This window comes from Pipistrellus hanaki (assembly GCF_964339955.1).
Source record: "Pipistrellus hanaki genome assembly, chromosome: 3".
NCBI classification, from domain to species: Eukaryota; Metazoa; Chordata; class Mammalia; order Chiroptera; family Vespertilionidae; genus Pipistrellus; species Pipistrellus hanaki.
In genome coordinates, this window is record NC_140505.1 from 20,517,818 (window position 1) to 20,539,373 (window position 21,556).

Genomic DNA, 21,556 nt, shown 5'->3' on the forward strand with positions numbered 1-21,556 from the left:
CACTGTGCCAGGCACTGAGCTTGGATACAGAGATGCAAAGCCATTAAAGAACTCAGATTCTAGTGGAAAGACGAAGGAGTGAAGAGATAATTACAAAATAAGATTGGTAAATGCTATGTTAGAGAAATTAATAAGTGTTATCGGAACGCGGGGAAGGAAGGTGATAATAAGCTTGTAGAATGACTACATTTATCAACAAGTGAGCGCCAAGCAGGAACAATGAAAACAAAATAAATTTCCCATCTTTATGGGGTTTACATCCCAGCGAAGGAGACAGCAATAACAACAACAAAAAAGATGTCATATCAGGATTCAAGACAGTGTTACAGAAGGAGGTTTGCTTTGGATCTGGAAGGGTAAATAGGTAGGTGTTAGTGAAAAAAAAGACATTCTAATCTTTATAACCCCCCCCCCCACACACACACACACACACAAACACCCCCAAAACCCAAACACCGGGGTGGACAGATGACCGGAGAGGAGGGAGGTGGGAGGCAGGAATGGGTGAGACAGAGCATAAAACATTCCGAAAGGGAGTTATTAGGTGCAATGGGAGGGAGAGCAAGCATCCACCTCCATCTCCAACCCCTCACCCCGAGTTTGGAAAAACACCCATTCATTGGTTGTCAAACCCAGAAAGGAAATTAAATGTGCTCCCATGCTTTACAGATGAAGAAATAAATCGGAGGGGGTGAAGACGCTTGTCCCAACTCACCCAGCTAATCTGGGGTAGGACCAGGATCAACCCATTTTTCTGTAGAACTCAGCCCAGGCCTCACCCCTGCACACACTCCCACCCCCCCTGGGGGAGTAGCTGGCGCTCAGAAGGCAGCCCGTCTCCCGCTCGGTGCACACCGCCCTCTGCTGGTGCTTCTGGGCAGAGCAGCCTCGCGCGGGGGCTCCAGGAGCCTGCCCGCCGCCCCGGCGCCGCCACCGCCCTCCCGCCCGGGCTGGGCGGGCAGAGAGAGGCGTCCCCCAGCCCTGGGGCTCCGGGGTCGCGCCCCGGGGTCCCGTCCTCTCCTGGGGGCTCCCCGGCTGGGAGTGCGGCGCCCGGCCCGGCGGGACCGGGGCATCAGCATCTCCCTGCGGAGTCCCGGACGAGTGCCGGGCGGCGCCGCAGGCTGAGCGCTGCCCTTGGTGGGGAAGTTGGCCAAGGCTCCGGGCGTCCTTTCGCCAGCTTTTCCCGGGGCCGGGACCCCGAACCAGGGCTTCGGGCCACTCCCGCCCAGCCCTCGGCCCCACCCACCGTCCCTCCCGCCCCCGCCTCCGCCCGCCCCCGCGCCTTCCCCCGCCCAGGGTCCGGGTCCGGGTCCGGGTCCGGGTCAGGTCCGGCCGGCGCTCCGGGACCAGGAGGGCGCCGCGGAGGCGCGAGCTGGGAGCGATGGGAGGCGCCCACTCTCTGACCCCGAGGGGCCGGGAGCCGGCCGGGGAGAGGCCCCTGAGACCCAGGGAGACCGCGTGAGTCCCGGAGGCCTCCCCGGGCCGCCGATCGGGGGTGTGCGTGCCGGCCGGGGATGGAGACCCGGCGCCCCGCTCACCGGGGCTGGGGAGGTGGGGCTCCCGCTTCGCCAGCGGGGGCGCAGGGACTCGGGGGTTGGCTTATAACCCGCCCCTCCCCCCCCAAGAAACACCCCCAAAACCCAAACACTGGGGTGGACAGATGGCCGGAGAGGAGGGAGGGGGGAGGCAGGAATGGGTGAGACAGAGCATAACACATTCCGAAAGGGAGTTATTAGGGGACTCCTCGCCCCGAGCCCTGCTGGGGGGCGCGCCTGGCCAGGACCCCCAAACGGAGACTGAAGCGCCCAAGGGGGCTGCTGTCCTGCCTCTCTTCTCGCTGTGCGGGTGGGAGAAGAGGACCTCGGGTTTTGCAGACTCGGGGGAGCAGGGAAACACACGTGTCCCAAAGAACTCTGAAACGTCCCGGAGTCAGAGCCAGAGTTTGTAGGGAAGGGGAGAGAGGAGCATGGGAATCGACTCTCCAAGATAACAGCTCGCGTCCGCCGGCCTCCGGGGTCCTGGGGTTTCGATGCCGTGCTTGCAGGCTTGCAGGAACGCCCTCTCCGCTTGTTTGTTCCGAGGGCTCCGCGGTGACCTCAGAGAAAGGGCTGCATTGTCCCCGCGGCAATCGGGCTTTTGTTCTGGGGCCGCCACCATCGGGGACACCAAGTGCTGAGATGCGCGCTGCGAGGGGACAGTTTTAGAGAAAGCGATGAGAGCAAGTTGCAGGTTAGAAAGATGGCCATGCTTCTTGACAGCTATTTACTTGAGAACCCAAGCAATCTTTGTTTATTTTATTTTATTTTATTTTAAATTTAGAGTGTGTATGAGTCTTGGAGGTGAGGTAATGTCAAGAAACCCACCCTATTTTAATTCAGCCAATGCCAAAGCTATTTGGTTTGATAGAGATACACACTTAGCCATCACATACAGGCAGCCTGGGCCATCCGAGAGCTTTTGGATCATCTTTTCAAGGCGAAGTAGCTTCCTGAATGTCCAAACGATGTGTGAGTTGGGTCTCCTGATGTTGACATGGTGTCTCCTGTGAGTTTGTATGATCATTAACCTAAACTTAGTTCAGGCAGTTCAAGAATAGCTGAGTCTGACTGAAGACATAAAATGTGGGAAACCCTGTTCTAAATCCTGTGTTATTTAATCCCCCTGGGTTAGCTTCTACTGTTGCCTCATTGTGCTGGTGAGGAAACAAGTGCAGAGATATTGGGTGACCTGTCCAAGGTTACACAGCTAATGTGGTGGCCTAGGTTGCCTAGATCCAGAGCTAGACGGCTGCTGCCTCCTACAGGAGTCATGGGACTATCTCAGGAAACAAATTTTTTTATCTCTGCTGGCAGAACACACCCCATTTTTTTCTTCAGTTCTTGCAGAATAAGGGAGAGATCAGAATTAACAGTGCTTAAGACCAAATCAGAGGAAAGTGTCAAAGTTGATTTAACTTTAAAAAAAGATTTTTATTGTTTGATTTCAGAGAGAGGAAGGGAGAGAGACAAAGAGAGAGAGAGAAACATAAATTTGTTGCTCTTGTTGCTCCACTTATTTATGCATTCATTGATTAATTCTTTTGTGTGCCTTGACTGGGGATTGAACCTGTAATCTTGGCATTTCAGGACAATATTCTAACCTACTGAGCTACTTGGCCAGGGCTGATTTAACTTTAAATATATATATATATATATATATATATATATATATATATATATATATATATTGTTGTTTTTTTACAGGGTGGAAGGGAAAGGGAGAGGGATAAAGAGCTAGAAACATCAATGAGAGAGAAACATCGATTTAGCTGCCTTCTGCACACTCCCTACTGGGGATGTGCCCACAACCAAGGTACATGCCCTTGACTGGAATCAAACCTGGGACCTTCCAGTCTGCAGGCCAACGCTCTATCCACTGAGCCAAATCGGTTAGGGATGATGTAACTTTTTAAAAAACAAACATAAGAAGCAGTAAGAACACTGAGATGAGGATAAGAGTTTTGGGGCTGATGGGCCTGCTCCTGAACGTCCACTTCACAGGCTGTTCTGAGGATGACATAAGATCATGTACATATGAATAACAAGATGCAGTTTTATCTCTGAACAGTATACTGTTTAGCCAGTTTTATTGTATATCTTGAAAGTAAATATTGGAACCACTCACGGATAGCGTGCTGAAGAAATGAACACAGTGCTTTCTGTGCAGGATTGTTGAGGTGGGGAATTCATTTCTCAGTTGTTTTAATTATCCAGTGGTTTGGCAATAGATAGAGGATCTCTCTCTCCAATGAGGTTCCGCATGTAAGTGTACAAGTGGCATTAAGTAATTTCCGAATGTTAAAAACCCATATATTTAGCAAAGCTTACCTAAAAAGATCACCATAGAAGTGTATTCTTGGTCTTCGCTTGGGAATAAAGCCCGGGGATGCCCTCCGTTACTCAAGTGAATACATTAAGAAGCACATGACGCCCTGCTGGTGTGGCTCAGTTAGTTGGGCATTGTTCTGTGCACCAAGAGGTTGCCAGTTCGATTCCCAATCAGGGCACATGCCAGGGTTTTAGACTCAAACCCCAGCGGGGGGAGGGGGGGGTTAGGGGGGGAGGGAGCAGGGGCGAGTAGGAGGCAGCCGATTGAGATTCCTTCCTTTCTCTCTATAAAAAATAATAAAAACATATTTTTAAAATAAGGTTTTTTTTAAAGAAAGAGCACATAAGTGCACAATTGCGTGCACTCATCAGAGTGTGTGGGCTGTGCTTAATATGTCGACCCTGCAAACCTCTTGACATGGAGCTGGTGAAAGTCTCTCTAGAAATATGATTTCATGCCTGTAATATACATGAAAAGCAAATGTATGCTTTTTATCCAAGGCCTGCCTCGTTCGGGTGGACAAGCCACAAGTCTCTCCAGGGTCGAAGAAAGTGGGGGATTCTTTGTTAGTGTCACGCCCGCTGCAGACTTCCTGCCGGACATGTGGCTGTGGGATAACACTGACCTCAAGGAAGTTCTCCTACTCAGGCTGTTGCGCATTCAAAATCTATTGTTCCTTTTTAAAGTAAGAGAATAACTACATTAAACTCTCACAAGGAAAGCATTAATGTTGGCATTTATCTTTTGAAAGAGAAATGATGTTTCAGAATGTTCCCAATGAACACTTCAGAATCATTTAATCCGGTACTTAATGCAACCAGATAAACCTCTAAACAGAGCTCTTTTGTGGAATATAAACAAGTAGGGATGTCTGATTTTAAGATGAAGCTCAAATATTTTTAAATATTGTAACTGTCTACTTTCCCCAAATCCAAGGAAACAAGTGAGCTGGCTTTGGTAAAAGCTAGGGGAAATTTCACTTCATTTACTCGGGAAAGCTGCCTGCACAATAATGGTGATTAAATGCAGAAACTGGAGAATGAGGCCAGCTTGGGTTGAAATTCCAACTAGATTGCATGCTAACTTAGGAAGCTTTGGAAAATAATGATTTAACTCTTCACTTGGGCAAATTTCTGCATCTTTAAATGTCAGTAATAACCTTAGCTACTTTTTAAAAATATATATTTTATTAATTTTTTACAGAGAGAAAGATAGAGAGTTAGAAATATTGATGAGAGAGAAACATTGACCAGCTGTCTCCTGTACGCTTTTTGCTGGATATGTGCCCACAGTCAAAGCACATGCCCTTGACCAGAATCGAACCTGGGACCCTTGAGTCCGCAGGCCGACACTCTACCCACTGAGCCAAACTTAGGGCCTTCGCTACTTTTAAAAGTGGTATATATTATTAGTGCGAAGTCTGGTTATTATGGACACAATCGCATGTACATGTGCCTATAAAGCGGACGCTATGCTAGGTTTTTTGGGATATGTGAAAATTGGCCTTTTGGTTGTTTTTATTTCTCAAAAAAGCTTCATTTTGAAATTGGCTTTCTGACTTTGTACTTGTGCCTTCAACTTCACTTTCTCAACGGTTTTCTGCTCCTCACTAAGGAAAGCACGCTCGATCCTGTCACGGACACATTGAGCACACATGGACCCACCAAAGGCCCTGCTGATGTGTTTCGTTTTAGACAACCTCATGAGAACTTAGGTCTCACAGCTCCACCTCTGCGAAGCCGACCTAGGCACGTGTAGATTTTGATGCTTTTCCGGCCTTCTCGGTATAAAGATAAACAATCCTATTATAGGGCTCGGGGACAGCCTGGTTTTGCAGAGGCCGTGTTGTAGGACAGCCTCCAATGGCATGTCTAACGCTGGGCCATTCTGAGAGCCTGCACTGACTGTCCAGGAAGAGATGTGTGTTGTTGAGTAAGGCAGGGTCTCCACTGAAGAGGTGGACCTGTGTCCTGATTCAGCAAGGCGTCTTACAGAAGCAAGGCAATCATGTTTTCCGAGTCAGTTTTCTCCTCCGTGAATTCCCACCTCCCAGAAAGATCCGGAGGATGGACATGCGTTGGAAGAGAAGACGGTTTGGCGAAGTGTTTGAAATCACTAATTCCATAGTTGATTATTTTCAGCAGGTGTGTCCAGGGCGGGTTTCCTAAGTGCAGCAAATCATCTGTGGAGAGCACAGAGCAGGGTCTGTGGTTCCTTGGGGAGTAGGGTGCATAACTCATTCATCTAGAACTTGTTGAGCTTGTGTGCCCGGGAAGGTGTGCACCTGCTGTCAGTTCTTACTAAGCCTCTGGTCCCCTCTTTGTTTGCATCTGGAACACAGCATCATGGAACGGGTCAGTGCAAGGTCAGGGCAGGTTTCTCAGGTCTGCAGTGTTGTTGCTGTGTACCCTTCCGATCGTGCGGATTAAATGCAGGTTCTGTAACGTTCTGGTGAACTTCAAAGTCAGCAACAACTAAACCGAGTGCCGCCTGGTGGGACAGATGCCCCTGACAACAAGAGGGCGGCTCTGGCTTTGAAGTTTCAGACACAGGAAAACATGACTCAAAATAAGGAAACTTCGGGAACAATACTTTTGGAACCTCTTGCTTTCAAGTTCACAATATTGTCCACCACCTTCTCTCTGCATGACTGTTATTGTCGTGAACAATGTTTACATTCCCAGTGGCCATAGGAAATTTTAAATGTCCGTGTGAAATCTTTCAGTGTACCATGAAGAGAGAGATTTAGAGAAAGCTTGTGGCCACGACCCAGAAAAACCAGCTATATAAAGAAAAGCTGGGTGAATTATAGTGTTTAACTTGGAGGAGGAACTTGAGAGATGTGGAAATACATATATATATAATGTATTTTAGGCGATGTTGGCTGGCTCCACCTCCAGGGAAGCCAGTCCAAAAGGAAATGGTTTGAATTACATGACAAGGGAATTCTTTGTGTGTGTATGTTGTGTTGTGTGGGTGTTAGATATTATAACTTCTAGACTGTGAGGGGAGTTGCAATAGTAAGAGAGTTAATACGGGAAGAAGAATCCCACTCTGAAAAGGTTAGGATAGCTACTCTATCAAGGGCTGAAATTCAAGAGGGTTCAAGTGTAGTTTTGCCCCATCGTTTCTTCTTTGTTTTAGTGTCAGTGGCCAATTGTGTCCCACCACACCTCCACCCCACAGCTTCTCCCAACTGGTACATGTGTAAAAATCAAGAAGAGAAAGGGTTTGCGGGGTGGGGGGAAGGGGCACAGTTGCTGGTATCCCGAGCTAGCGAAGATTATCTAATGTCTGTGTTGGTGAATAGCCAGAGTGGGCTGCAGGATGGGTGAATTTGTTAACCCGTCAAGGGCACATCCTTGGGCTGCAGACTCAATCCCCAGTAGGGGGCGAATAGGAGGCAGCTGATAGATAATCCTCTCTCATCATTGATGTTTCTATGTCTCCTCTCTCATCCTTTCTGAAATCAATAAAAAAAGATATTTAAAAAATATTTATTTGCGAGAGTTCTTTTTTAAAAGAAGTGTTCTTATTGATTTCAGAGAGGAAGGGAGAGGGAGAAAGAGAAAGGAACATCAATGATGAGGGAGAGTCCTTGACCGGCTGGCTGCCTTCCTGCACGCCCCACTGGGATCATGTTGGGCATATGATTCCACGTGCCCATACCAGGAATCAAACTGTGATCTTTTGGTTCCTAGGTCAACACTCAACCACCAAGCCACCCCAGCCGGCCAGGCTGTGAGAGTTCTTTATGATGAAGCCAGTTATTATTTATTGAGCACTTACTATGTGCTAGAAAAAGTTAGTCTCTTACATGCATTAACTTACATGATTCTCAAAATAACCCTAAAAGGTAGGTACAGTGTTAAATTCCCAGTTTGTACACGAGGAAACAGGCCTGGAGAGATTCAATAGCTTGTACAGAGTCTCACAGCTAGAGTGACACAATTGAGATTTAAATCTAGATAGCCTGATTCCACAGACCTATATGCCTAGCTGTTGTGTTATGTAAATCGGTTAACCCTTGGCCACCACTTTTGTTTTGGGGAGAGATTTTCCTTTTAGTGAACTTTTAATTTTAGAACAGTTTTAGGTTTATAGAAAAGTTGAGCAGATATACCCAGAGTCCCCATCGATTCCACAAGCAGTTTCCCCTATTACTAACATCTTATATTAGAAGGGTACTTTTGTCATAATTGGTGAAACCATCGCAGGTATATTATTATCAACTAAAGTCCATAGTTTATTCAGATGTCCTTAGTTTTTACTTGATATCCCTTTTCTTTTTCAGAATACCACATTACATTTCCTTTTTAATGTAAATAAATCTATCATGTTTTCCTTTGGGGTTTATTGCTCCGCCTTTGAGCATCATAAGTTCATCCCTATCCCAGAAGGAGATAACTTTTTCTTCTAGTTGTTTTATGACTTCATTCTCTTTATAACAAACTATTTACTCTATCTGAAATTTCTTGACTCACTAGTGTCAGGTAAGGCTTTAATTTGTTCTTTTTTCAAAATAGCTAATCAGTTACTCCAGTACTAGTTTGAGGTGTTAAACAATCCGTTCTTTTCCCACAGATTTGTAATGCCATTTTTAAAATTTGGTATTACATCTGCTTTCCTTCTGTTCAACCCTTGATGGTTTTTCTCTTCCCATTCTCATTCACTCAACAAATATTAATCAGCTGCATTATTATGTTCAGGCACTGTGACCATTATTTATTATTTATGTGGGAATTTACATGAGCAGAGAGAAGCATTTTGAAATGTCCAAAATCTAAAACAAATTTTAATAGTATTAGGCACCGGACATTTGCCAGTCAGATAAGTGGAGGTGACCTTGTGAATGGAGCTTGGGAAAAAAGGACATTCATGATTGAGCTTTTCTCATGGATTTTCCATTGATCTAGATTCAAAGGTTTCATTTTCAACAAGTTAGCTTCCTATATGGAAACATGGTGCCTTCAAATACTCTCAGGTCATCTGCAGGCTTTGTTAGACTTACACTTTTCGTGCCCAGTTTAGACTTTATTTTTATGGTAATATATAAAGTTCCAGCAGATTTATATAAGGAATGGCAAATGACAAACCTCTGTTCTTTACTCCCCCTGTGTCTGCCACTTCTTCCTGGGCCACTTGGTAACCTTGGAGAGTGAGAGAACCCCCTCACTTTCTCACTTCTTTATTCCCAGAATTCTTACTTTTAAGAATACTTTGGCCAAAACCGGTTTGGCTCAATGGATAGAGCGTCGGCTTGGGGACTGAAAGGTCCCGGGTTCGATTCCGGTCAAGGGCATGTACCTTGGTTGCGGGCATATCCCCACTAGGGGGTGTGCAAGAGGCAGCTGATTGATGACTCTCTCTCATCGGTTTCTAACTCTCTCCCTTCCTCTCTGTGCAAAATCAATAAAATATACTTTAAAAAAATACTTTGGATATAATTTTTTTTGGCCTATACATAGTACAATTTCACCTTGACCAGTCTCGTGGTATGTCTGCTGCAAATGTTATTAATAGCAATTTTAGGCAGAAGAAATTATATTTGGCTTAGGGGTATTACATAAAAGCTTTAGAGCCATAGCTATTTTCTGAAAGCAGAATAGTTCTGTTTCAAATATAATCCACACATCTGTCTTATACTGCATGTCCCTATGAAAGTCTGACAGCATGTTATATTATTGAGCTCCCAGGAATCTTGCAAAGAGGCTTTGCTTTAGAGCAATGGTTCTCAAACTTTCTAATGCTGCAACCCTTTAACACAGTTCCTCATGTTGTGGTGACCCCCAACCATAAAATTATTTCCGTTGCTACTTCATAACTATAATTTTGCTACTGTTATGGATCGTAATGTAAATATCTGTGTTTTCCGATGGTCTTGGTTCTACAGGATCCCCTAATCTTATCTAATAAAGAGTGAATATGTTAATTGACCCTCACACCATCCCAAAGATGGCAGCACCTGCAGCCAATAAAGAGAGAATGTGCTAATTGACTGCCCCACCCTCAAAGATGCCAGTGCCCACAGCCATAAGATGGTGGCACTCAGTCCCCTCAACCCCCCAACCACCTAGAGCCAGCCTGAGGCACAGGCAAGCCTCGGATGGAGGCTGCCCAAGCTGCCCAGGGCCACCTGAAACTCCGGTAACCAGGGCCGGCTGAAGCTTGTGCTGCTGGCAGTGGCAGCAGCAGAGGTGTGATGAGGCATCACCTTACCCTCATCGCTGGGTTGCCTCCCACCCATGAGGGCTCCTTGACTATGAGAGGGGGCAGGTTGGGCTGAGGGACCCCCGCTCCAGTGCATGAATTTTCAGGCAGTGGGCCTCTAATAATATAATAAAACTTTTATAGACTCTTTCCAATATGAAAACACACATACACAATATATATAAAAGTTATGAGTGTCCGGTATCCTGCAGCCTTTGCATTGTCTCATTTAATTCTCTCATGGGCATAGTGAAGTGTAGCTTATTTTCTCCATTTTGGAGATGACTAAACTGAGGCCTGGAAAAGTTGAGAAACCCAGGCCCACAGAGCTGCTAAATGGTAGAGCTGGGATTCCAGTGTAGTGAACCTGGCTGAAGCAGAGGAAACAAAATTACCCGTCACTTCCAAAAGGGGTCTGCCACAGAGGCAGCTCATTCACCAGCAGAGGCTTCTGTTTGTCTGCTAGACAGTAAGTTTTTGTGGCTCTTTCCCCGCTGATAACAGTGTCAGGAAAGTAAATGTTTGAGAAAATATTGTCCATCCCATCCTGTAGGTAAATACTTATAAACTGTATTGCAGGTAGAAGGCCTCTCCTGGGTTTCTTTGCTGAATTATCTGTGCCTGAATCTTGCTTTAATTTTACTTTTTTAACAACTGCAAAATATTATGTTTCTATGGCTACATAAAAATTGTTCCTAAATATATATAGCAGTTGGAGAAAACAAAACCAGAAAAGGCTTAAATTGGAAGCAGACTGACATTTTACCTGCCAGACATCTCCTAAGCGTTTCTCTGAGTCCAATCGTGTCTGCCTGTCTCTGTCCCTCCCCCTGTTTCTTCCTTTGCCTTTTCAAACCTTTGAATTCACTGGTTTCCCCATGCGGGAAGCTATGGGTCCTTATAAGTGTCCAGTGGCCCGTGATGATGACATTTGGGTGCACAAGTCAAGTTCTGAAGAACATGGGCCACCTTTACAGTTGATACCCCAAATGTAAGTTGGCAGGTTGCCTTGGGGACAAAATTAGAACTAAGATGTGTGCCCAGATTTCAGGGGTAACTGACACTAGCGGGGAAGAAGAGAGACAGAGATAGCAGGTATAGTCTGGAGTGGGCCTCTCTCATCTGTTGTCTTCCTGCTTCTTGCCAGGTAAAAGGCGCTGTTCTCCAGCTCTCCCACCAGAGGGCGCCAGCAACCATCTGCTTAGTTTTTTTGTTTTGTGTTTTTTTGTTTTGTTTTGTTTTTTAGTTGTTGGTTTGTTCTTTTTGCTGAAATTAGCCTGAGGTGAGCAAGACTTTCTTCAGTCAGCTCTGTTGCTGGATGGGCTTAAAGTGAGAAAGTCCTCTGATACTGACTTATACTATGCGTAGAAGAGATTAGATTAGGGAACGAAGGATGACATTTAATATTTTGATACCTGTTTCCTTCTGCCGGCTAGGATCCTACCTCTCTTGGGTGTGTTGCTTCTCTTCACTCCTCCACATCGCATGGTTCGCATATTTTTTTGTGGCTTCTGATTAGTTGGACGTCTTCGTCCGCCTTCCTGTTGCTCATTGGTGCTCACTGGCTGAATCATGGCACAAACACCCTCTATTGGATGCAGAGGGGCCTCCTTGTGACTTTTTGTATTTACCGAAAGATAAATCTCGAAGAAATTCTCTTCAAAGGTTTGTTGATTGAACATGTGACAGAACTCTCTGGTGCCCTCTGGTGGCTGCTGAAACTCCCCGCTGGCAAATGGGTTTGTTCAGAAGGTTTATTTAGGGAGAGGAAGGGGAGACTGGTGCTTCCCCGACAGAGTGGGCCATTCCAGCCCCTGAGGCCTATTCTTCAGACACCAAAACCCCACACTCCAATACTTACGGGACTGACTCTTCCAGCATCCCGTTTTCTCAGTCTTAGTTGTCCTAGGTCTACACTTAAATGTCTCCTTGTGCCAGCAGTCCTTTCCAGTTGACGGTCTTTTTAAGTAAAAGTGGTTTTTATACCCCTGCTAATTGTCTGTCTTGTTTGGTTGATTCCATTCCCCTGTCTGAATCGTCAGTGGGCCTGAGGAGGTCCATGTGATGGGATCGAAGTACTTCAGGGTTGTGTGTGTGACTGTGTGAGATGTGTGTGTGACTGTGTGGGAGGTCTGTTTATGTGTGTGCATGTGCACAGGTGTGTGTGTGGGAGGAGAGGTATTTGCGTGCATAGGTATGTGTGACAATCTGAGAGGTGTGTATATGTATCTGTGTGTGACTGTGTGGGGAAAGTGTGTCTGTGTCTATGTGCACAGGTATGTGTGGGGAAGGTCTGTATATGAGCGTGTATGTGTGTACACAGGTGTGTGTGTGCGTGCACACACAGATGTGTAGTGGGTGGTGTGTGCTTGTGTACAGGTGTGTGTGGGAGAGGTGTGTGTATGTGCACAGATGTGTGTGGGGGAGGTGTGTGTTTGTGCCCAGGTGTGTGTATTTGCACTGGTGTGTGTGTGTACACAGGTGTGTGTGTGTGCACAGGTGTGAGATGTGTGTGTTTGTGCACAGGTGTGTGTGGGAGGTGTGTGTGTGTGTGTGTGTGTGCTCGCACAGGTGTGAATAGGAGGTGTGTGTGTTTGTACACAGGTGTGTGTGGGAAAGGTGTGTGTGCACAGGTGTGTGTGGGAAAGGTGTGTGTGCACAGGTGTGTGTGGGAGGTGTGTATACACAGGTGTGCATGGGAGGTGTGTATGTTTTTGTACAGGGTGTGTGGGAGGTGTGTGTGTGCTTGTGCACAGGTATGTGTGTGTGCACAGTGTGGAAGGTGTGTGCTTGTACACAGGTGTGTGTGTGTGTGTGTGTGTGTGTGTGTGTGCATGAGCCTGTGCTGCCAGCCCTGACTTTCCTTCTCACAAAGCCGTGGCAGTCTCACACACACAGCTGTCAGAGGCGATGGTGCCCCCGCTGAGCCAGGGCTCCGTTCAGGGCTGCACTGAGAGTCTGGGGTAGAGTGTGAATGCTCTGGCAGCATCACCTCCCAGATCGCTCACACTCTGCACAAGGCAGGGAGGCTTTCTGACGCTGCACTGCTCATCAGCCCGGAGCTGTCTTCCCAGGAGCAGCAGCTCTGCCTTCCCAGGAGTCTGGAGGGCAGTGTGGACGGGGGTTTGCGCTTCTCTTTTGCAGCCAGCAGTGGGTTTCCCTCCCACGCGCCTCTCTCCCTCTCCCTCTGTCACATCGCTTCCTTTTTTGGTCATCCTGAGCTTTCCTCGGCATTCATCGCTGGAGGAGGCTCGGGGTGTGTGAAACACAGCAGCCCCTTGCATTAGGCTGCCCCTAACGGGTCTGATTCATATGTCAAGTTCAAGGAGAATGTGCTGGTCCCTTGGCGTGCCTTGCCCGAGCTGAGTCACTCAAGAGGTGTTTTTCAATGAGCAGATTTAAAGTTGCTGAAGATAAAGCAATTCTGAATATCTTACCGAAGAAACAAAGTCAACATCTAAAGGGGGGAGAGAAGGATTCCAGCACAATATTTTGACACCTGAATATTTGAGTTAAATAATGTATTTCAGTTTGGCGGCTGCGGAGGGAGAGTGAGTTCTGGGAACATCGGAGGCAGCTTTGTACCAAACAGATGTACCGGGAGCGGCGGGATGAGGCTGAGAATGTTGCCACACGGTCCCCGTGTGCCCATTCCTGGCACCAGCAGCCTGGGGAATGTGTCTACCGGCTGTCATTACTTGAGGCTCACAAAGCATTTAAAATAAAGGGATTATTGAACCAGAGGCCAGTGACTAATGAAGGTGCCCACCATGTTGGCTAATCCCAGTGCAGAGGCACATGTCTGCATATACTGCCCACCGGTGCTGCTGAGCGGACTCCGCCTGGCCCCAGGGGAGCCTGCGGGATGCGCTGCAGGTAGCTAGCTAGAGGCCCCTTCTCCTGCAGTGGCTCCTGTGGCAGCTTTTCATCTGTCTCCCTCCCTGAGGACGCTCCTCCTTCTCCAGGATCCTGCCAGAAGGCCCAGATTTGTTACAGACAATGGGAGGGGTCGTGGTTAAAAGTGTAGAGAGATTATCAGGAAACACATAGAATGCTTGGGCCCTGTGCCCTGTGCTGAACCAACCGTTCTCGGGTGGGAGAGATGGAGGGTGGGGGTGGGGGGGTGTTGCTGGTGGAGCGAACGGACTGTTTAGTTAGGCCTGAGTTACTTTCCCACCCATGTGTGCATCAGGAGCCACGACATGCCTTCTGCATGCCCCATACTGGGGATCGAGCCCAGGGTCCTTCAATCCATAGGCCAATGCTCTATCCACTGAGCCAAACCAACTAGGGCTTAAAATAGTTTTAAATTTTTATTTATTTATTTATTTATTTATTTATTTATTTATGTGTGTGTGTGTGTGTGTGTGTGTGTGTGTGTGTGAGAGAGAGAGAGAGAGAGAGAGAGAGATTCCTTGTTCCACTTATTTATGCATTTATTGTTTGATTTTTGTATGTGTTATGTGTCCAGACTAGGGATTGAACCTGCAACACTGGTGCAGTGGGTTGACACTAACCAACTGAGCTGCCAGGCCAGGACTAAAATATTTTAAAAAACAAACCAGCATATTATTTTTATACAGAAGAATGCTTTGCTTTATCAGATAGTTCCTGTTGCCTTTTTAAATGAGGTCAATTGGGTGGGGAGCGTTGCTAAGTAAGAAACATTTAAACCTGTGAAGAATTTTTGTGAGTTTATTTGAGACATTCCAACTGTTAACGTAAAAAAACAAAAAACATTGAAACCTGTAAAGAATTTTTATGAGTTTATTTGAGCTGAACTGTCGACGTATGCTGGGAAGCAGAACTTCAACAAATTGAGATAATGCTCCGGAGAATGGCGGGTTACATCTGTATTTATATATTGCAATCAAAGGAGGGACATAGGTGGGTTACATGAAATTCATTGGTGATAAATTAAGGAGGTGGGATAAAGCAAAGGGGTGGGGGAGGGGAGAGGGCAAACCCCCAGGAGTGGATAAAAAGTAAAATGGACACATACTTAGGTGGGTGGAGGCACAATTAACATGATAATGAAGGAATTTGTGGTATCTGTCCTGGCAGCTCACCACATTTGGTTGGGCCCCGTGGGCTCCAGAAAAAGGGAAGTTATAACTTACCCAGACATTTCAAGGTTATGTTGTCATAGATGCAAAAAAAGACAGGCTCAGTTAAGGTAAAGGTTGACCTTGTCAGTGAAGATACCGGCCTAGGATGTAACTGCCCACTATCACTGCGTTTAAAGTTTAATTTCAGACCATCCTTTATGTCTGAAATTTAGGTCTCTGAGTTTGCAAGACTGCCATGCAGGCCTCCCCTGTGCTTGTCAGGTCAGCACGTGGCCATTTGCGTCCACATATCTTTGTTACACTCACCCAGTCTGCATTCCTTCAGGGTCGGGGAGAAAGCTAGAATTCGTGCTTCCCACTCCAGAGTCAGGAGACCTAGTGCGGGCTTTGGTGCTGAGTACTCCCCAGGCGATGCTTAAGGACTCAGGAACTCATCTGCTCATCGGAAAACCAGGATACCGGGCCCAGCGCTCTCTGGCCGAGGTCCATGCCAAGTGAAAATTCCTCTGGTCTGTGAGATCTGGGGTGGATGCTTAGGTTTGGAGTCAGTGACATTACTATTCAGAACATTATTGTTAAAACAAATGCGTTCTATTCAGTACTATCTGTGCCTTGGCCAGTAGGGAGCGCCTGGGAAGGCACACGGGCATTTCTTTCACGATTGTCAGCTGAATCCAGTGGCCTCGGCAAAGCCACTTCCTGGAAACACACTTTGCCAGAGGCAGGAGTGTGGTCAGCTTGACCTTCAGCCCAGGTGCCAGGGGGCGGGTTTGGTTATTGAAATCCAGCCAAGCACAGGAATGAATAGACTGGGGCCCACCCAAGAATGCACAGAATCTCCTTTGTCTTGACTTCCAGTAAAACTTCCTGGTTTTTGTTGTATAAAATAAACACGCTGTAATGGCTCTTACTCCCTGTCCCTGTCTCTGCCAGAGGACAGTGGTCTCACCTGTGTTACGCCCAGATTTCATGATCCCCAAGGACCACCAGGGAGCCGAGCCCGATGCAATTGCAGAAAGCCTGAATTCCATGCTAGCATGGGCTCTGTCCCACTTACATCGACAGCATGTCAGAAGAGAACAAGCTTCAACAGGTCAAGGGGTTTTCTAGGGGTGGTGATGTCACTGCTTTGGCTGAGCCTGATTGGTTGAGTGAGGGCTAGGGTCCAGTTACACAAAATGGAGGATAGCTCCGCCCTGCCCCACAGTACAAAATGGAGTCAGGAGTTAGCCCCACCCCGCCCTGCCATTTCACCTGGCCCCAGCTTTTCTCTTCCATCTCTATATTTGTCTCTTTCTTTCATTTTTTCAATCCTCAGCAGCCCCTACTCTGGAACCAGACCCCTCTCTAGCTTCGCTGGACTCAGAAAAGAGAGAAATACTCACATTGGCCAAAGGAAACAGAAAACACGTATTCTATTATTATACTGTTGGGCTAAAAAAATATTTTTCCTCCCATCTTCTAAATCCTTCTGGTTGAGCTTATGATCAAGTTAACAGAGACCAGACCAATTAACAGGAGAAAATATAGTTTTAACACTCACACATGGGGAAATCACATAAGCATGAAAACTCCAAAGATAGTGAGGCAAAATTTGGTACATATGTCATTTTGGGCGAAGGGATGGGAGTGGGATTTTAGATGTTAAGAGTGAAAATAGGTGATTTAGAGGTAATTGAGGAAGAGCAGAACACACATGTAGGGCAAGTTCTTGCTTCAATGGGACACAAGGGGTGATGTAGCTCCTTTCCTGGAGCTCTCCCAGCCACCATACTCAATGCCAATTAGGCTGAGGTGAACGACTGAAGATGTTCTTTCCACCTGAATCTCTTGGGCAGGCAAGGAGGGTGAAACATTCTTTCTTTCTTTCTTTCTTTCTTTCTTTCTTTCTTTCTTTCTTTCTTTTTTTTTTAAATATAATTTTATTGATTTTTTACAGAGAGGAAGAGAGAGAGGGATAGAGAGTCAGAAACATTGATGAGAGAGAAACATCGATCAGCTGCCTCTTACACACCCCCTACTAGGGATGTGCCCGCAACCGAAGTACATGCCTTTGACTGGAATCGAACCTGGGACCTTTCAGTCCGCAGGCCGACGCTCTATCCACTGAGCCAAACCGGTTTCGGCCAAATATTCTTTCTGCATCTTTTATTTCCTAATAACCGCTTAAAATCAACAACCGAAAGAGTAGCTTCAGGGTAGCAAAACTGTAGTCCCCTTCAATGTCTTACATGATGAGGTACTGAGAAGAGCAGTAAGGAAAACCTTGCATATAGTAGTTCTGTGATACAGCAAAATAACTTGGTGAGTTAGGAGTCAATAAGAAAACAACTTCTAAAAACATACTTTGTGGGTAAGTGCTAGAAATGATCACTAACACCAAAGGACAATAATGATGAATTCATTTATAGAATGTGGATCAGTTATTATTTTAGCCTTTGAATTGGGAAAGCACTTGTTTACTATACAGCATTTCTGGACTTATAAAATCATATTATTTTCTCCCCCCAAAAGTTAATATTCTTCCTATTATGTCCAAATGCATTGTGCCTGGAAGACTTGGCCTTTGTGGGCACCTAAGTGTTGGCTCCCTGTGCCATTCAGCTTTTTGGCCCACACTTGTCATCTTTAAAGATGCAATCGCCTAATTTCCATACAGGCAGTATTACACCTGAAGACATTTCAGTAGGGAGAAATGTGGGCTTATCTTGTGTTCAGGAGAGTTATTGGAAGATTAAAGCCAGTGATGTGCAGGCAGGCTACATAGCCACCTCAGACTGTGAGTCAAGAAAAGTTGAATGCATGCAAGCTAAGGGGGAGAGAGGGTGGTGCTGTCCAAAGGGAAGGGCTACACAGCACTCAGCCAAAGGGTATTCGGTCCATGAAGGCAGCATAAATACACTCAGGACAGTGAAACAAGGAAGGGCAACGCCTGGGCTGGGCTGCTTTGGCTCATGGGAAAGTGAGACAAAAGGGGGCCTTGGAGACAAGTTCAGGGGGGTTACCCCAGATGAGCTGCAGCTGCCCTGGTTGCAAGTCTCATGGGGTCCCTTAGAGGTCCCTGTGGGGGAAGAGGAGGGGCGAGGGAATGGCATGGGCATACTCCTTGGAGGGAGAGGGCACCCTGGGTCCTTTGACCTAAGTGTATTTATCTCAATCTTGAAGGTGAAAATCTTAGGGGAGATCTTGGGGGAGGTTCTCAATAGAATATTCATCAGCTCTCCAGGTGTGCTTCCCCACCCCCTCCTGTCATGGTCTGCACTGATTAGTTGGTGTTGGGCAGGGGGTCATTAAGTCACTACAGCTGGTCCTGAGGCAGCCACGATGTCACTTGTCTGGTTTTTCTGCTTTTCTGGGCCTGGACCTGAAATACAGCTGAGACCTAGATATTATCTTTAGGGGGAAAATGTGGTGGTGGTGGTGGTGGGGGAGAGTCTAAACTGCCTAACCAGTGATATGCTAGGGGAGGATAGATTACCCTGGTGGTAAGGCTCTTGTTTTCCCAATTTTGCCCCTTCCAGGCATCTGGGGCTTTGTGCCCTGGTGACTTTCTGTATCTGGCTCATCATCCTTGGTCTTGATTGACTTTAGTTCAGAGTAATCCACATGCCATAGTGGCACACTTTGGGGTGGCATATTCTAACAATTATATTATTGGTGGAAGTGGAATACTTAGGAGGCCTCGGGGAAAAGAATTTCCTGAGGGCTGAAACTGGTTTGGCTCAGTGGATAGAGCATCGGTCTGTGGACTGAAAGGTCCCAGGTTCGATTCCGGTCAAGGGCATGTACCTTGGTTGCGGGCACATCCCTAGTGGGAGGTGTGCAGGAAGCAGCTGGTCGATGTTTCTTTCTCATCAATGTTTCTAGCTCTCTATTCCTCTCTCTTCCTCTCTGTAAAAAAATCAATAAAATATATATATAAAAAAGAAGAAGAAGGAGAAGGAAGAGGAGGAGGGGGAGGGGGAGGGGAGGGGGAGGAGGAGGAGGAGGAGGAGGAAAATGTCCTGAGGCCTCCACGGGTGGATAGGTTTTCGTGGGAAAATTTTATTGGTGATGTAAAATTAATGGAGCTCCCCACTAAGGTCCCAACCCACCATGGGAAAAGTCCAATCTTGTTTCCAGTAGGGCCAGGATTAAGACCAGTGCCCAGAGTTTCTGTTCCATATATTTTTTAAAATGTATTTTTATTGATTTCAGAGAGTAAGGAAGAGGGAGAGAGAGAGAGAAACCATCAATGATGAGAGAGAATCACCAATTGGCTGCCTCCTGCACACCCTCCATTGGGAATCAAGTCCACAACCTACACTGTTCTGTGGGCAGGCCAGTGCCCTAACCACTGAGAGCATCACTGGCGAAGGCTAGAATCATTTTCTTTTCCAGACGCCTGAAAAGCACAACTGAAGGCACCAGAACACAAGACCACCAGAGTGGGAAACCATGAAACTCTTTATCTTGCTGCCTGTACACCATCTCCATTGACTGTAAATGTTAATTATCCTCTACCCACCAATGTGCCCTTGACCGGGATTGAATCTGTAATGCCCAAGTGTCAAACCCCAAAGACTACCAGGGAGCCGAATCCGATGCAATTGTAGAAAGCCTGTATTTATTTCGGACTAGTCCGAGCTAAGTCCTACTTACACCAGCGCGGGCGTGGCAAGAAAGAGAAAAAACTTAACATATCAATGGGTTTTATAGGGAGGGTGGTGCCGCTACCTTGGCTGACCTGATTGGTTGGGTTAGGCCTAGGGTCCAGTTTACCGGGAGCTGGACCCGCCCCACCCTGCCCTCTCACCCCGCCCTGCCCTCTCACCCCGCCCTGCCCTCTCAAATCCAGGACCCTTCAGTCTGCAGGCCAATACTCTATCCACAGAGCCAAACCAGCCAGCGTGTTTCTGTTCCATATTCAAGTCCAGTCCAGTTCAGCATCTGGCCAGCGTGGCTTGTGTTCCCAGCTGCAGTCTATTGCACGTGCGGTCCACGTGGCATGGACCAGGTGGCTCCTTAAAGCCACATGGCAGGCTAGCACATGGGTGAGTGCAGGTCATGAACAAGAGAGCGCAAGAATGAGCAAGCAGGAGAGAGAGAGAGCTCTGTGTGGGGGGTCTTAATCTTCCAAGAATTCGCAGGCTGGCAGTGGCTCCACCCTTCTAGGCAATCCATTGTGCCTCAGGCTAGATTGACAGGCAAGCACCTTCTCTACATTGCCCTGACTTCACTGCTCATGTGCTCATTTCCCACTGTGTTTGGTCCCTTCCCCCAGTGAACACCTGGTTCCCTGGGGAGCATGACGTTGTAGCTTCCTCGTGAAGCTGCCCAGATGACTATGCTTATGATGTCCGCCTTCCCTTTGCTTCTTTTTCTTTATTAATATTAATAGACTCGCCAATTATGACCATAACAGTTAGACTGCCTCATCCACATAGCAGGTTTGAGTCTCTTGGTTGGAGGAATTTTGGCTTTAGGAAAAGGACACCACTGAGATAGCTATAAGATGACTTTTTGAAGGAAACCAAATATAATCCTCACAAATGATGTGGAATGAAATTAGGGCAGGTTCTTCCTATGTCATTACCTCAGGGAATTTAGATGCTGAAACGCTCCCCCAAAAGTTATAGAGTTAATGCTGCAACAAAGAGACCTAACGGTACAATAGTACAAAGAAGATAGGCTTTGATCTGTCTCCCACTGAACAGTCGCCTGTTGGTGGTTAGGCAGCAGGCTGTTCTGCTCCACCAGGTCAGCCCGGCCTGGGCCCATTTGTCTTGCTGCTTCACCATCTTCCAAGTGTGGTCCTTGTAGGGCAGGACAGATTTTCCCTGATTCCCTCCCAGATTCTTTGGCTGGTCTAGTAACATACTACAGATCAACAAGAGAAAAACAAATTTAACTTTGTTTATATGGGATATGCATAAAAATATGTGATTCAAAGGTAGTCAGGCAAATTGAGGCTTACGTGCTGTCCCTAAGGAATGAGGTGGGGTTTGGGACTTCAAAGGAAAGAAGGGTAAGTCACAGGAAGATAGATGAGTAGATATTTGGTAATTAGATGTTTGCCCTGCCACACAGGTTTCTCTATAATAGCTTTCTTTTTGAGACAGGCACCCTAGAGGTAGTTAAGGAAGCGGTAAATATTTTCCTTAAGTCTCTTTGGTCTTGATTAACTTTAGTTCAGAGTAATCCACAAGCCACAGTGGAACACTTTGGGGTGGCGTATTCTGCATCCCTTTATCCTCATCCACACAACAGAATATGGCTCTCCCCCAGCCTACGGGATGCGGGAAGGAGCGTGCGAGATAAGTAGTTTTCTTTTTGAAGACATTGCCCCGAAGTTGCATGTACCATTGGCTCACATCCTACAGGTCCGAACTGAGTCATGAGGCCACAGCTAGCCACAGAGAAGGGGTCTA

General features: G+C 46.8%; 1 protein-coding gene across 3 annotated transcripts in view; it reads left to right on the forward strand.

The window, feature by feature from the left end:
* The first annotated feature begins 1,286 nt into the window (after window positions 1–1,286).
* TACC1 (transforming acidic coiled-coil containing protein 1) overlaps window positions 1,287–21,556 on the forward strand; it is a 78,890-nt gene continuing 58,620 nt past the window's right edge. Inside the window, exon 1 of one of the 3 annotated variants that reach the window (XM_084879739.1) lies at window positions 1,287–1,458. In XM_084879739.1, coding sequence (XP_084735865.1) covers window positions 1,382–1,458 — 77 coding nt within the window. In that variant the 5' untranslated portion in view covers window positions 1,287–1,381. The remainder of the gene's footprint in view (window positions 1,459–21,556) is intronic. The other 2 variants (XM_084879740.1, XM_084879743.1) reach the window with 2 other exon arrangements.